This window comes from Zea mays, chromosome 10 (genome assembly GCF_902167145.1).
Source record: "Zea mays cultivar B73 chromosome 10, Zm-B73-REFERENCE-NAM-5.0, whole genome shotgun sequence".
In the NCBI taxonomy this organism is placed as follows: domain Eukaryota; kingdom Viridiplantae; phylum Streptophyta; class Magnoliopsida; order Poales; family Poaceae; genus Zea; species Zea mays.
The window spans coordinates 72,151,974-72,168,872 of NC_050105.1; the positions used below are offsets into that span (position 1 = coordinate 72,151,974).

The 16,899-nt window shown below is 45.2% G+C and overlaps 1 protein-coding gene across 5 annotated transcripts; it reads right to left on the reverse strand.

The window, feature by feature from the left end:
* Positions 1 to 5,977: 5,977 nt before the first annotated feature.
* Positions 5,978 to 11,517, reverse strand: LOC100285423 (uncharacterized). 5 transcript variants are annotated; one of them, NM_001372213.1, is made up of 11 exons: positions 11,149 to 11,312; positions 9,159 to 9,281; positions 8,785 to 9,070; positions 8,273 to 8,391; positions 8,015 to 8,147; positions 7,861 to 7,937; positions 7,573 to 7,770; positions 7,296 to 7,485; positions 6,806 to 7,002; positions 6,610 to 6,704; positions 5,978 to 6,519 (listed from the first exon to the last, which is right to left on the reverse strand). In NM_001372213.1, exons 1-11 carry the CDS (start codon positions 11,266 to 11,268, stop codon positions 6,411 to 6,413), a joined length of 1,647 nt encoding a protein of 548 aa, NP_001359142.1. In that variant the 5' UTR covers positions 11,269 to 11,312; the 3' UTR covers positions 5,978 to 6,410. The 5 variants fall into 5 exon arrangements, 4 of the variants coding, with proteins under 4 accessions (NP_001359142.1, XP_035818982.1, XP_020400699.1 ...); XR_004853054.1 differs by having other exon boundaries at positions 6,009 to 6,519; positions 6,774 to 7,002; positions 11,149 to 11,517; XM_035963089.1 differs by having other exon boundaries at positions 6,009 to 6,519; positions 6,833 to 7,002; positions 11,149 to 11,517.
* Between the last annotated feature and the right edge of the window lie 5,382 nt (positions 11,518 to 16,899).

Genomic DNA, 16,899 nt, shown 5'->3' on the forward strand with positions numbered 1-16,899 from the left:
ACCTGGCGCGCCAACTGTCGGCGTTTCGACCCCGGGGGGTCCCTGGACCGACGAGTAAATTGTCGCCGCGTGTCCTAGCCCAGATGGGTCGGCGCGAGACGGAGCACGAAGGGGGGCAAAAGAGAGGGAGACAGGCGTAAAGGGGGAAAACCCGCGGCCTTCGTGTTGTCCTGCGCCCAGGTCGGGTGCGCTTGCAGTAGGGGGTTACAAGTGTCCGCGTGGGAGAGAGCGAGAGGCTTATGCGCGCCGTCCCGTTCCCCCGCGCGGCCAACCTTCTCGTACGAGAACCCTGGACCTTCCTTTTATAGACGTAAGGAGAGGGCCCAGATGTACAATAGGAGATGTAGCAGTGTGCTAACGTGTCTAGCAGAGAGGAGCTAGCGCCCTAAGTACATGCCGTCGTGGCAGCCGGAGAGGTCTTGGCACCCTGTTCATGTGATGTCGTGGCCGTCGGAGGAGCGCTGGAGCCTTGCGGAAGGACAGCTGTCGGGGCTGTCGAGTCCTTGCTGACGTTTCCTTGCTTCCGTAAGGGGCTGAGAGCCATCGTCGTCATGGAGAACACGGGGCGCCATCATTATTTGTTTATCGGGGCGAGCCAGATGGGACGCCGGTCTTGTTCCCCGTAGCCTGAGCTAGCTAGGGGTAGGGTAATGATGGCCCCCCCTGTGACGTGGTCGGTCCGAGCCCTGGGTCGGGCGAGGCGGAGGCTCCTCCGAGGTCGAGATCGAGTTTGTCTTCCGAGGTCGAGGTCGAGTCCGAGCCCCGGGTCGGGCGAGGCGGAGACCATCGTCTGAGGCCAAGGCTGAGTCCGAGCCCTGGAGTCGGGCGAGGCGGAGTTCGTCGTCTTCCGGAGCCGAGGCCGAGTCTGAGCCCTGGGGTCGGGCGAGGCGGAGTCCCTCGTCTTCCGGGGCCGAGGCCGAGTCCGAGCCCTGGGGTCGGGCGAGGCGGAGCTTCCTATGGCGCCCGAAGCCGGACTTGGCTGCTGTCAGCCTCACTCTGTCGAGTGGCACAGCAGTCGGAGCGGCGCAGGCGGCGCTGACCTCTTGTCAGGCTGGTCAGTGGAGCGGCGAAGTGACTGCGGTCACTTCGGCTCTGTCGACTGAAGGGCGCGCATCAGGATAAGGTGTCAGGCCATCCTTGCATTAAATGCTTCTGCGATACGGTCGGTCGGTGTGGCGATCTGGCCAAGGTTGCTTCTTGGCGAAGATTGGGCTTCGGGCGAGCCGAAGGTGTGTCCGTTGCTTGAGGGGACCCTCGGGCGAGACGTGAATCCTCCGGGGTCGGCTGCCCTTGCCCGAGGCTGGGCTCAGGCGAGGCGAGATCGTGTCCCTTGAGTGGACCAAGCCTTGACCTTAATCGCACCCATCAGGCCTTTGCAGCTTTGTGCTGATGGGGGTTACCAGCTGAGATTAGGAGTCTTGGGGGTACCCCTAATTATGGTCCCCGACAAGGCTTCATTGGTTTATTTGAATGGGTTGTCATGACATTTGGTCTGAAAAATGCTGGTGCTAGTTATCAAAGGGATATGAATTTGATCTTCCATGAGTTGTTAGGAAACACTGTGGAAGTCTACATTGATGATATTGTAGTCAAATCGGCTGAGTTTAGTTCTCATATAGCTGATTTGCGCAAAGCCTTTGATAAAATGCGTCGGTATGGTTTGAAAATGAACCCACGTAAATGTTCTTTTGGAGTGTCGGCTGGTAAGTTTTTAGGATTTGTCATCCATGAACATGGTATAGAGATAGACCCTGACCGAATCAAGTCTATTCGAAATGTGGGACCTCCGACCTGTAAGGTCGAAGTGCAGAAGTTTCTCGGCAAGGTGAATTATTTACGAAGGTTTATTTCTAACCTAGTTGGGAAGATTGATGCTTTCACCCCCTATCCTTCGGCTTAAGAATGATGTCAAATTCGCTTGGGGGGCAGAGCAGCAGGAAGCATTTGATCTCATTAAAAATACTTGTCTTCGGCTCCTGTATTAAAAGCACAACAAGCAGGAGTACCATTCCAATTATACATTGCAGCTGAAGATAAGGTCATTGGGGCTGTCCTGACACAAGAAACTGAAGGAAAGGAGCATGTGGTGACATATCTAAGTCGGAGGTTGGTGGATGCTGAAACGAGGTACACTTTTATTGAGATGTTATGCTTATGCTTGTTTTATGCATGCACCAAGTGTAGATGTTACTTACTGTCTAGTCATTGCACTATTTCTGGTCAAGCCGATGTAATTAAATACATGTTGCATAACCCAATTATGAGAGGTAGAATTGGTAAGTGGGCTTATGCACTCATAGAATATGACTTGGCCTATGAACCATTGAAATCTATGAGAGGCCAGGTCGTAGCGGATTTTATTGTAGAACATCGGATTAATGATACTCATAAACTAGACATGCCATACCTCACTATTACTCCTTGGACTTTATATTTTGATGGATCGGTTTGCAATGAAGGGCAAGGGATTGACATTGTGCTTGTTTCACCAAGTAATGTCTCCTTCGACTTCTCTAGCCGATTGAAAACTTATTGCACTAACAATCAAGTCGAATATGAAGCCCTTTTGTTCGGCTTGGGACTTTTAAATTGTATGGGACTAAAACATGTAAAGGCATTTGGTGATTCTCAGCTGGTCGTCCAACAGATGTTAGAAGAATATCAATGTTTTGTTGGTACTCTAAATAGTTACCTTGAAAAATGTTGGAGCATAATCCATTCTTTTGACGAATTCAGTATTCGGCATATCTCTAGAGTTGAGAATCATAGAGCTAACAGTTTGGCACAAGATGCATCAGGTTATCGGATAAAGCAAGGGAGATTTCACAACACTGAAAATTTGATAACCGGTGTAGGGCCAATTCCCTAGGTCCGGACCGTCCGCGTGAAGACGCCGGACCGTCCGGGGTTACCAGGAAAGTTCTCCTAATCGATTCGGCTGATAATGAAGCCGATGCAAGTGATTGGAGGACGCCCATAACTAATTATTTATGAAATCCCAATGTCAGGACAGATAAGAACATTCGGCGTACAGCTTTCAAGTATGTTTTGATGAGTGATGAACTCTACCGCTGAACAGTCAACGACGTCCTGCTTAAGTGCTTGGACCCAGATGATGCTATATTAGCCATGGCCGAAGTACATGAAGGAATTTGTGGTACCCATCAATCAGCTCCAAAGATGAAGTGGTTGTTGCGAAGGTCTGGTTTTTATTAGCCTAACATGATAGCTGATTGTTTCAAGTACATAAGGGTTGCCAAGTGTGTCAAAAAATCGGCGACCTACAGTTGGTCCCTGCAGCCGAATTACATCCTATCATCAAGCCTTGGCCTTTCAGAGGATGGGGATTAGACTTTATTGGAGAAATTCATCCTTCATCATCAAAGGGGCATCGGTTTGTGTTAGTTGCCACTGACTACTTTACCAAATGGACTAAAGTCGTTGCTCTGAAAAACATGACACACAAGGAGGTAATTGAGTTCATAACTGAGCATATTATTCATAGATTCGGCATTCCCCAGACCTTGACTACAGATCAAGGGACTTCTTTTATGTCAAAGAAGGTACGTGAATTTGCTGGATTATATAGAATTAAGTTGCTTAATTCATCTCCATATTATGCTCAGGCCAATGGACAGCCCAAGTCTAGTAATAGGACATTGATTAACTTGATAAAAAAGAAGATATATGATAATCCTAAACATTGGCATAAGATCTTGTCCGAAGTCTTATGGGCTCACAGAATATCTAAACATATTGCTACTAAAGTATCTCCTTTTGAGCTTGTCTATGGGCAGGAAGCAGTGTTGCCTGTGGAAATAAGTTTGAATGATGTCAGGTTCGCCAGACAAAATGATCTAACCATCACTGATTATTATAATTCAATGATGGATAATATTGATGAGGTGACCGACAAGAGGGTGATAGCTTTGGGAGCAATAGAAAAGGACAAGATCATGGTAGCAAGGGCCTATAATAAGAAGGTCAAAGCAAAGTCATTTCAAGTAGGGGACCTGGTGTGGAAGACCATCCTGCCTCTAAGGAATAAAGACCGGAAGTTTGGAAAATGGTCGTCAAGCTGGGAGGGTCCTTATAAAGTAAAACAGGTAATGTCTGGTAATGTCTATTTACTACAAACATTACAAGGCAAGGATTTACCCAAAGCTTTGAATGGGTGTTTCCTCAAGCAGTATCATCCTAGTATGTGACAAGATGCTTAAGAAAACCGATGTGATCACATCGAGTTAAGATGCTTTTGGTTTGCTCAGCTCCACCAAAAGGCAGGGGGCATATGTTGGGCACCAAAATGAGTGGCCGGACGGTCCGCGGTCCGGACAGTCCGCGCCTGTGGGCCGGACGGTCCGCGCAAGCGCAGAACAGATTAGGGTTCCGAGTTTCTTGATATGTTTGTTGGCGAGAATCTCGAGATAAGCTCGGAAATTAGTTTGTAAAGGGTCCAGCGCCCCTCCTCTATAAATAGAGAGGTATACAGCCGATTTGATGATCAATCGAACCTTCAATCAATACAATTTATATTTTATCCTAGGAGTAGTTCTAGTCTAGTCTAGGTTTAGTCTTCCAATCCCCAAATCTTCCGCTTCTCTTCGACTCTACGTCGATTAGAGAAGTCTAAGTCGGTCTACCCGAGTCTAGACATCACCTAGGATCTCTACTCCCCGAGAGGTCCCTCCCAGGAGCGAGATCCATGCGCTGCCGGCGATCCTCCGCCGCTCCTGCACACGCGCGGACCGTCCGGCCGTCAGGCAGGGAACTCTAGCCTCGCGCCAGGTCGCGGACCGTCCGGCGTTGTGCCGCGGACCGTTCGCGCCTGACCAGAGAGCACCGCTGCTGATTCTTGTTGAGTGATTGACGCTCTAAAAAGGTGTCAACAGCATCCTAAGTAAGTTTCGTAACACCACAACCGGACAAGAATAAATTATTCAGAAAGAAAAAGAAACAAAGTGTCGGCTGTTCGCGGCAGGTATGGCGCCAGCGCGAAGAGAGGAGAGAGGGGGGGGGGGGGGGGGGGGGGCAAACGCAAACCCGGTAGCGAACAAAATAGATGGTCGCTTTTGATGGTGGGCCTGCCTGACTCGTGCGGGCAGCCATGCCGAGTCCCGAGTCTTTGGACGGACGCCGATGCGCCAGCCACCCAACACTCCAACCAACAACACACGTACATGCTGCTCGCTGCAGACCTGCTGCTGCAGAATCGTAAAATAAACTCTCTGATTACTTGCATATTTAATACTACTACTCCAAGAGAGAACCTCTCTTGAGCCCCCCATCCCATGATTACGCAACAGTATCATGTGGGCAGCTGTGCCTGTGAGGGCCAATCATTTCAACCAGCCACCAACCAAAATTATGCAACCGGACCGGATGACCTGTGCTGCTACAGATGCGGCAGGCTTCAACAACACAACAGAATAGAACAGGTACTACTCGTTTTGCAGTTATGTCCTGCCCTGCAATTATGTAACTGGTAAACGAGGGATAAAAAGTGAAATTATAAATGAGGGATAAAAAGTGAAATTAATATAGTTTAGTTTCTTTTAGTTATTTTTTATGGGACTAAAGACAAATAATTTAGTCCATACTTTAATTCTACCGTTTAGCAATTTAGAGATAAAATAGAACTAAAATAAATAAACATCCTCTATTTCAAATATTTTGCTAGCTAAAATTCAAGAAAATAATGGCTCCCTAGGTTGACTTTGTAGGGTGCGATAAGGAAAGAGATAGGACAAAAAAAAAGTAAATTATAGAAAGAGATGCTCTTATAGTATGTTTGGTTTCTTTTGTCCAGAGACTAAAGTTTAGTCGCTATCTTGTTTAGTTCTAAGGATTAAAATTATTCAAAACACATTAAATAAATCATAAGAAAGACTAAAATACTTCTTATCATTAAATGAAATATAATATATTTTAGTTTTTTTTAGTCACCTGTTAAGAAACTAGAGACTAAAAATTAGTTCCTTAGAACTGGAGCCGGCACCGGCAATACGTATTTCGAATCTAGTGTTGCTATAGCGATTTCAGGAGCACATGGACCACAACCACATTGCGACGAAATTAGTTCCAAAGTAGCTTTCGTTCACCAAAAAGCAAGTTTGGCTCCCAATGAACTAGCTCAAAAGTAGCTTTCTTTCACCAAACGCAACTACAGTATGCGGTAACAATCAGGTGCGGATAAAATCACACAAGCCAGCCTCGGGAGCACGACCCCGTGTCTCCGCATTCCTCGGATGAAGCAACTCACGACGAGCAGCTTCGGTTTGTAGAGATGGTCACAGATTGCAGTTGCTGCAATAGCTTGGCCATCTACACGCCAGCAGAGGCATTCCAACAGGGCCCCCAGGGCGTGTGCTCTTGCAATTCATCAGTGAAGCACTTCCATCCAGCAAGAGCTACAGATTTTCCAAGGCTGAGGTACAGGAAGTGACGATGGACGATACTATCTTCCTCTGCAGGTCTTTGTAGTCCGATGCAAGCTTCACATCCCAACTGGCGCTCTCCCTGCAGGGAATCGGATGAACTAGAGCGGGTAAGTGGTGATGACGGTGTATGGCATCACCGCAAAAAATGGGTTTGAGCATGAAGCAGCACCGGTTGGGATCATCTTGCTCAGGCAACAACGCTTCAAGCATGGGACTGAATATGGACAGGATTGTCTCCAGCACCACCTTGTCGCTTTCCTTCATCTGAAAGCACAACGAGAAAGATGTGATTTTTAGATGACGAATATGTCGATCGAACGATGTGGCCTGTACCGTGATTCATGGGAACATCACAGCACCCTTACATCAGCCTCTGCAGCGGGTTCGTCTACCTCACAGCCTAGAGCAGCACGGAGATAGGTCAGCAAGGGCTGGGGCAGGCCATACGTGGGGAATCCTCCGGATGTCGACAGCCATGTCCCACGAACCATATGAGTTGTTTGGCTTGTAGTCGCCGAAGACTGAGCTGTGATGTCCTCGTCATCCGCGGATGTGTCAAGATCTGCATGCATGTAATCGTGCATCTGTTAAATAAAGGGTGCACAAAATCTGTTGATGTCAAACGGGGAACCTGCTGTTCATGGAAACTGTGCCTAGTCCCTGATCAATTGAAATGGCTATGCTGGTTGGACAGAAATCGAGATAGCCAGACTGAACTACTGTAACAGGTAAAAGTTACGTTAGGTATTTCAAATCTAGGCCAACCGACATTTCATTGGCAAGAACAGAGCAAAAGTAACCTCTCTACTTGCTGATCTACATGCAGCCAGGAATACAACTGCCGTAACAGATTACCTAAAGGTATAACATCATAAGGGTTGTCTCCTCTTGGTAGGAATCCATAGAACGTAAGAAGATGCGACCCTGGATGTTTCCCATAACTGAGAAAGCATTGCTCCCCTGCATCACAGGGTCGAGACAAGGGAAACTTCAACGATTTTGTAGCTTCATCTACTCGACCATAGTTCAAGATATGAGGGGATACCTTGAGAAAAAAATAGGAAACAGAAAACATGAGAGACAAACCTGAAGACTAATAAAAGAAAACTTCCAGGGGGGCAGAACTACAGACCGAGTGGTTCAGAAGTCCAGCGACAGGAACCAGGCAAGTCGATAATTTCCCACTGCTTAGAACAATCATCATACTGTTCGAATACCATAGTTCACATGCCCACAGAAAATCGTCCCATGTGCACACATCCTTCCGGAATATCTCAGGGAAATTTGTGCATAGCAAGGGAAATAATTCATCATACTGCTGGCGCAAGTGCTGCAATAAAGAATCAATTACTGCTTTGTACCAATTGAGCAGTGATTTACAAAACTACAAGAACGATATCACAAACCACAACGGTATTACCTGCCTAGCCTGTATTATCTCATCAAAAAGAAGGGTTCCTTCTAATGCAGCAAGTGCATCGATTCCAAAACTCAAACCTGGATGTGCGATTGGTGAAATTATTATTTGAACTAGATTAAGGATTTCTCACAGAACAGAATAAAAATGCTTGTACCTGTATTAAAATTTGCCGGGAGCGTATCAAAATATGGTTTAAACTTTGAACCTAGATTATACCGCTCTCTCATGCTCCACAATAATAACATAGTCTCAGATGTGATGTTATTAAAATCTTTTAATGAAAGAAACTGCAAACAATATAGAAACATTTATTTATAGACAAATCATAAACCCACATTTTGAGTCAGTCAGTACTGAAAATATTTCGGTGCTTCAGAAGCATAGGGAATTAGATTAATGAAGGAGAACATACCACTTCAGATTGACAAAGAAGTTCATCAGATATAATGAGGGACTCTGGAATTTCAAGAGCAATATCCCCCACACCTATACTTTCAGAAGCTATCATTCCTCTTCCAGCTCCCTGAAAATCTAAACCTTCTAGAATCAGATAAATGATATGTATGCTGATACAAAGAAGTTACATGAAGACAGCATTCAATGATCAATTTTAGTGAAATTAAGTTGGATAAAAAAAAATAGTAGAAGAGAAAAGCATCCTAGTATTGCAAAAACTCAACTCAACTTTAGTGAATACAAAGACAGCATTCAATGATCAATTTTAATGAAATTAAGTTGGATAATAAAACAGTAGAAGAGAAAAGCATCCTAGTATTGCAAAAACTCAACTCAACTTTAGTGAATACAAAGACAGCATTCAATGATCAATTAATAGGATGAACACAAAAACTCAACTCGACATTGTTAATTTGCACATATGCTCAAAGCACTCATAACTTATCAGAAAATTCTATGGTGACTTACAGGCTATCTGCAATCTAGATTTAATACCAAGATGCTCCCCCCATTTCAGAAGAGAATCCTCAGCATCATGGTTCTGTGTTTGAACAACCATCCAAGCATTGTCAGACTTTCCAACAGATTTGAGCTTAACAACTATCTCATCATGTAGTATCTGCAGTACTTCCTTGGCAGCCGTGTTGGAAGTTAGAAGCAATTTTTTCATTGTTTTCAACAAAAGATTTAGAGATTCAAGTTCATTCCTCGCAGAGAATGGACCGACATCATCTCCTGCAAAATAAAGTTCTAGCTGAAAAAAATTGCACAGCTCGTCTCGTTAGAAAGTAGAGGTGAATAAAATCCAGAGCCAAACAAAATGAGTGACACGGCTGGAATACCTCGTCCATGTACACTACTCTAGCAGCTTCAATAATGTGATCCAGTAATTTGAGGGCATCGACAGCAGAACATGCAACAGGAATCTGAATCTCACAAGATAGGTTCCTTTTTTCCAATATCATCTGCATTTAAAAAGAAATGAAAGGAACTTACTGGAATTTCTTTGCCATTCTCCACAGAAACATGTGAATAGCAAAATTGTATGCCTATAAAGAAAACAAAATTATCGGTTTATTCCAATTCAACATCTAACACGAACAGTGGCAGACGCAGGATGAGAATTCATGGGGGGCAAAAAGACCACACGACAAAATCAAGCAAGACCGTCAAAACTAATGTTGTATAGAATCTAAGTTTCATATCAATACACGATATAGGTTTAAAGAAGGTAACTATATAAGCAAAAGAAGAAAACATATCACTAAATTTTTGTTAACCGAGACAAATGCATCCTTCTAGTTTTGAGATGTTGAAATCGTCGAAATAATCGATGGATTTGAAGATCTCATCATCAATCATCTAATAATGATATCATCATCAATTTATCTTCTTAATGCTAGATATGCAACAGTTTCATCAATATGTCTCCAATTCACAACCAAAAGTGAATATTCCAATCTAATCCAAATATTCAATCTCATACTCAATCTGTCAATCGAATAAAAAACAACAATACTGAATCGAAGTCATGTGTATCTTGTTGAATGTTGATCTTATTGAAAGGCAGGGGCACCAGGAAGAGGGCATGGTCGGGCGACCTCATTGGTTGAGTGCATGGGCTCACTGGCCGTCGAGGATGGGTCGCGTTGTCACGACGAGCGAGATCGGACATGTCGGACGGGCCAACGTCGCAACGATAATGAGCGGGGTAGGGGCAAGGTCAGACGGCTTCGAGAACAGGATGTTAGGGCGAATGGACCCGAGCAACGTCGGGAAGAATAGAGTTGGACAGATAGATGTGAGGACTGGGCCAAGAAGGAGGACAGGAGTCGGAAGAAATGGAGCGATTCGACGAGGAGACATAGGACAGAGCTGTTTCAGCCTACCTAATTTTGGTCCACTTTCCCCCCCCCCCCCCCCCCCCCCCTCTGCGTCCGCCCCTGGGTACGAAACTGTCCATGCATAACACAAAATAAAGAAAATCTACATGAATACATGATAAACTATACTGGCAAGATCCTTTTATTAACCCAGCATCACAATAAATCACTCAAAAATCTGAAACTGCAGTAGGCTTTCACTACAAAGCTGACAGAAACCAAAGAACAACAATGGTTAGCGTGTAGAAAAAATCACCACACAGATAACGGTAGCAGACACCTCTTCTGCAGCAAGTTCTCTTTAGGGCCAGCAAGAGCCATCTATCGTGTTAGAACTCGTTTGGCCTACTTTGGAAGAAGGGGAAGCAAAACCCAGGGATCGGAAGTCTTCTATAAAGAACTAAAATGACATCCCCATGGATTACCCACCCACGGAAAAGTCCGGGATCATTGGAGTTTCCAGATTAGGCAAGGAATGTAAAATTCTGCTATGTAAAAAAAAGGAAAGATCCTTAATTTTCAGAAGAAATAAGAATAAACACTCATCATATCTGCTCAAACAATAAAGAATTAAATTAAAGTACCACTCATCGACTAGGTTGTACTCCTGCAAAATGAAAATAAAATCCAGCAATTGTCTACTCAAGTAAAAGTTAGTAAGAAATTCCCAGCAAGTTCACCCCCCCCCCCCCGTTGGTCGAGTCACAACAAAAAATTAGATCATTTTTGCTGTTTTCGTACCAAAAAACCAGTTCTCCAATCCAGTAACTAAACTTGAACTATCCGCGCCTTAACCAACCTCCACAATCCACATAACCAAGAGGAAAACAACTATCTGCGCCTTAACCAGCCTCCACATAACCAAGAAGGAAACCTACAATCGATTAGGCTTCTCATATGGGTTGATCCTCCGAAAAGAGCCGAGCTGCTTTCTAACGCCTGCACTAACCTTCTTCTCTGCGAGAAGGGGATCCGCCTCTGACAAAGGCGGCAGGCGAACCTCCACCGCCACTGCATCACCTCCCGCTCCCAGCTTCCCCGCGCCAACCGCCGCCGCCGCCGCCGCCATTATATCCCGTATCCGGCTCACTGCAAAGTTTGTGTTTTGGGCGGAAACGCGGAAGGGCCTCACGGAGTCACGGTCACGGTTGCAGGTTGTCGTGGTAGGAAACGAGTCCGGTGAGAAGCCCGGAGCCTTCAGTGCGAATGGCAGCCCTTAACCCTGCGTTACAGTTGGGCCCCCATTATGTGAGAAAAACCTCAAGCTTCGGCGAAGAGCTGGAGATGATTGGACTGTTGCCGGAACACCCACCCTCACAATGAAAACACTTCTCCATCTCAATCATCCTATATAGTTTTGTTCGTCCCTTTTCTACTTTTTAAATAGGAAAAAATCTAAATTACTCCCCTCATCTATGTAACCTTCTAAACTATTTTTTTGTTCAATTTATACCTTTGTATGTTTGAGTTGCTTCAATTTACACCTTAACAATATTTGTCTTTTTTATTTCTTTATGTATAAACTAAGTTTTCTGAACAAATTCAAAATTTGTTGGTTAGTAGGTAATATCATAACTTAGCCTAGAGAAATATATAATAATTTTTAAAATTATTTTGATAGGTAAGATATCAGATAATATAATAACTTTAATAGTACAAAACTAGATAGGAAATAATGATAAAAATTCTTAAAATATTTTTCTAGCGTAAGCTATGATGTCTTCAATTCTCTCAGAAAATATCAACTTAAAATTCAACTTTTATATATATAAATGTTGAATTTCGATTTCATATTTTATGAGACGATTGGGAACATCATAACTTATATTGGAAAAATATGTTAAAAATATAGCATTATTTTATATTTAGTTTTGTATCATTAAATTAATTATAGTATCTGATCTTTAACATATAAAAATAAATTTAAAAATTATAATATATTTCTCTAGGCTAAGTTATGACATTAGCTACTAACAAATAAATTTTGAAATGAAAACTTAATTTACATATAAAAATAGAAAAATAAATGTTGTTAAGGGTAGATTGAATCAACTCAAACGTAAGGAGGGATAAATTGAATGAAAAAATAATTTAAGGGGTTATATGATCATCGTCCATAGGTGAGGGTACTAATTTAGCCTTTTCCTTTTAAATAATTACTCCCTCCATCCTAAAATAGTATTCGTTTTAGCTCTTGATTTTTATATCTATATTCAAATAAATGAAGATAAATCTAGGCATTATAAAACACATACATCAAATATCGTATGAACATATTAATTGACTAAAATTGATTTCAATCCTGTCTCCAACAACTCATTTATCTTATCCTTTATTGCATCTCTTATTTCAAACTTCACTCTGCAAACATTGTCATCTATAGTGCCACATCCCCAATTTTTAGGGATCTACCGAAGACAGTTGGATTGTCGTAACAGTTTTTTTAGTATGTATATCAAATAGGATACTTGCACTTGCATACATAAAATAAATATCGTAGTGCCTAACAAACTTGTTAAGAGATCTTCCTAGCAGAGGGGTAATGCTACATGACCAAACAGACTTTATGTTACACCCAACACAAGCATATATCGATAATACCTATTACTATAAAATAAATCTATTAGAAAACTTGATGGCACTTTAGGTTTGTTCTAATTTATTCTTATTTAGCCATAAATATCTGAGATTTTATATAGGTTGACCTCACAATTAAATTCATTACGAGCAATACTTGCATAATATATGGTTCATTTATGTACGATAATAGGGCTGGCCATTCGGTCTATTAGGGTAATTCGGTTCGGTCTATTCGGGTTTTTAAAATTTTGGGTTATGAAAAATGAGAACTGAAATTTCTAAAATAATTTTAGGAACCAAACCCAAATAGACCCACAATTTCGGTTCGGTCTATTCGGTCCACCGAATAGACTCTGTCGGTACCCTGGATTAGGGGTACCCCTTACTATGGTATAAAGGCACGATGTCTGTGCGGCTACCCATAGCCGCACGGAGAACAGCCTCAGGGGTATCTTGTGGGTAGTTAAGGTGGCGTTCTCAGAGATAACGCTATCGGGCCCAGAAGACACTGGACCCCTGTGCGCACGACCCGGACCCCCGAAGTAAAGCAGCCCAAGCCATTGGATAAGGTTTGGACCCCATCTAGTGAGCTCCGGACCGCCCATAACAAGGTCCCGGGAAAAGGAGTGTCATAAACTAGGCTTAGGTCCGGGACTGACGCGTGTCCTGGCTCTATCCGTAGCGCCTCCACCCCCCTCGCTCGGTCAAGGGTCTAACGGCTTATTGACCGTGATGTAGGCCAGCGGGCGGAGCGTGACATAAGGGCTCTGAGCCGCGCGGCCTCAGCATTTATTGCGGAGAGGACACGCCGCCTGTCCACCCTTCTGACAGATGATGTGCCCCCACGGCATTTATTGCGTCCTGTCCATTCCGCTGGCAGGCGGCGCCAGGGCCGCCCTGCAGACGGCGCACCTGTCCAGTCCATTGTCGAGACAGTGTGCCCGTGCTGCGCAGTGCACTGTGCTCATCCCTTATACAAGAAGCTTCCCCCTGCGCACCGAGACAACGCAAATCTCAGGTGTCAGGGCGTACGAAGATTACATGGGCATGGCAAGCAATTGTTCCATCCTTCCATTTGTCCCTAGGTCCACGTGTCGGGGCTCAGAACCCTTGTACATGCCCTCCTTGAACTATAAAAGGGGAGGCATGCGACGTAGAGAGAAGGACTCAAGTCATTTAGGCTTACACACAGCACAAGCTTCCTCAACAATCCAACACACAGTGGAGTAGGGTATTACGCTCCGGCGGTGTCACACCCGGTTTTAGAAGGCAAACCGAATGCGAACCATGTACGTGCCAGGATCAGTTATTCACGTACACAGCAGTTACATAACATGGACATCATCACACAGTGCTCAAAATAGTATTAAAAGGGAATAATAGTTGATTACATCATACGTCTGAGACGTCCATATAGTTCTTACAATAAATCAAAGTGCGGAAAAGAAACGTAGATAAACGCGGCCTTCACAGGCAGCCGACTGGGGGTTGCCGCTAACCCACTCCTAGAACTCGTCGTAGTCTTGGAACTCCTGGAAGTCTCCTTCCACAGCTTCATCTTCGCCTGAGCAGTGGTTGCAATGCTGACAACCTGGGGATGGGGGGGGGGTTTGGTGTGTAGAGCAAGGGTGAGTACACATCAACATACTCAGCAAGTATCCTGTTTGGCTGTAGTGGACTAGCTTTATGTGGGGATAAGTCAAGCAGTTGCTTTTAGTTGGTCAGATTATTATTTACTAATAGAAAAAGGCAAGTTTTAGCATTAACCCAAGTTATTAGCCTAATGTACCCTTTCCAAACGGAAAGAATACCACTTACCAGCACCATAGTCATAACCAGAACCATCGATCTCATAACCACCTGTACCACAATGTCTCTGATCAAGTACCACTAATCACTGGAGCTCCCTTGGCCGCTCATAACCGCGAGCACGGCTGATATATCAGTTTCATAACACTCTGCAGAGGTTGTGCACTTTACCCACAAGCCGTGATTCCCTCTTGCCTCGGGCCGATCAAACCCTTAAACACTACCAAGGTGAATAGGCAGGGTTTCACTACGTAGCCTTTACAAAGATTCCCCGGGGCTGTAGCCGCCCGTTAGGTTTCCTAAATGTATCGCACTCCTCCCCAAGGGACAAATCAACCTTGGCAGAGCGAGCCGCATACACCGAGCCCCATTGACGGCACGACGGCGAAGCGAACTACACCCCAGATCCTCTAATTATTCAGCTAAGGGCACCCCATTCCACCCTCATGGTTGCACTGTTTTCCCGGGCGGTCATCCATAGAACAGGTCCTTACGGAGAGGCACTCGAGAAACCGCTCGAGCCCCCTTGAAGACCACAAGCATAACATCATAATAAGAAAAGGGAAAACAGCGTATCATAGATAATCTCATCATGTTCATTGATTAGAGTTAAGCAATAGCATAAAGCTAGGTAATAATAATCCAACCCAAATAGGTAATCAAGGACATGGATAACAAAAGCTAGTCAATCCTTAGGTATAAATGTGTAATGCGGGGGGTGAATTAAAGAATGAATAGGACAGAGATAGGTCAAAGGACACTTGCCTCCACCAAACGACTGCTGCTCAGGGGCTTCTCCTGCGAGTTCCTCGGGCTCTTCGACCGGATCGTTCTCTATGCGATTGCAAGCATACATACATTCATCCATTCAAATTGGGAAACAAACAGTACATCATACAAGGGAACCATTAAAGTGAATATGCATCAAGTATGACATTCGATATCACATTCATTATGGTTAGAAGGAAACGGGAAAGGTCTCGCGAGGGGGGGGGGGGTTAAAGCTTATGCACTAATGATTAGTTACAATTGGTTCTAACAAAAGAATTCAGTTATATGTACTAATGGAAACCTAGTCATTTTTAGTTGATCAACATTGAACTGGATAAACAATTGATCATATGAATTAACTAGCGAAACGGAATTCTAAATTAAGTTTCCTATTTCAATAACATGAACAATGATTAACTTGCCTAAAATAAAATAAATAACAATAATAAAAGAACATAAAATAAAATAAAAAAAGGGGGGCGGTTGAACCGGCCAGGGCAGGGGCGGGGGCGGCCAAGCTGGCGGGGGGGGGGGGGCGGCCGAACCGGCGGGGGGGAGGGGGGGGGGCGGGCGGCCGAACCGGCGGGGGGGGCGGGCGGCCGAACCGGCGGGGGGGGCGGGCGGCCGAACCGGCGGGGCGCAGGGGCAGGGGGCGGCCGAGCCGGCCATGGGGCGGGGCGGGGCGCGCAGGGGCGGCCGAGCCGGCCAGGGGCGGCCGAGCTGGGCGCGCAGGGGCGGCGGCGGCCGAGCTGGGCGGCGGGCGGCCGGACCGGGGCGCTGGGGCGACCGAGCCGGGTAGGGGGAAGGGGAGGGGAGATGGGGGAGGGAGGAGAGGGGGAGGGGGATCTCACCGGGGACGGGGACGGGCGGCCGAGCCGGCGACGAGCAGGGGCGGCGGCTGGGGTGGGGAGAGAGAGAATGAGGGGGAGGGAGAGGGATTGGGGGGATTTGGGGGGGTTGGGAGGGGCGGCTGGGCCAATGGGCCCAAAGGGGGCGCGCGCGCGGGGGGGGGGGGGGGCGGCTGGGCCGGCCAGGGCTGCCCACGGCGCGGAAGAGAGAGAAAGAAAAAGAAAAAGAAAGAAAAGGTTTTTCTCCTTTTCGAAATCCGATCTTTCTAAATGAATGCACTTACATCTCTAAGCAAATCAAAGAATGCATAGTTCGGCATGGTGCATCAAACAACATCAAGTAATTTTAGGGTTTTTCTTTACACAGGAATTCCAAGCCGAACTCCGTTATAACTTTGGAAAAGATCAAGGTTTAGCGAGGGAATGAGAAAAAGAAAAGGGTAACGCCTGAATTTGGTGAAAGAAAAGAAGAAAAAATTCTACCCCCAAATTCAGGGCGTTACAAACCTATCCCCCTTAAAAGAATCTCGCCCTCGAGATTCAGGGCGTTACAAACCTATCCCCCTCAAAAGAATCTCGCCCTCGAGATTCTGGGTACTTAGCCATCAGATCATCTTCACGCTCCCAGGTTGCTTCTTCCTCAAAGTGGTGATTCCATCTGACTTTGCACATTCTGATGGTCTTCCTTCGGG

Coding starts and splice junctions, on each gene's coding strand:
- LOC100285423 (NM_001372213.1), bottom strand. CDS start 11,268: ATGGCGGCGGCGGCGGCGGCGGTTGGCGCGGGGAAGCTGGGAGCGGGA. Junction 9,282..11,148: donor CCCTTCTCGCAGAGAAGAAG/GTTAGTGCAGGC, acceptor TTTTAAATGCAG/ATGATATTGGAAAAAAGGAA. Junction 7,003..7,295: donor TTATGATGTTATACCTTTAG/GTAATCTGTTAC, acceptor ACATGCATGCAG/ATCTTGACACATCCGCGGAT.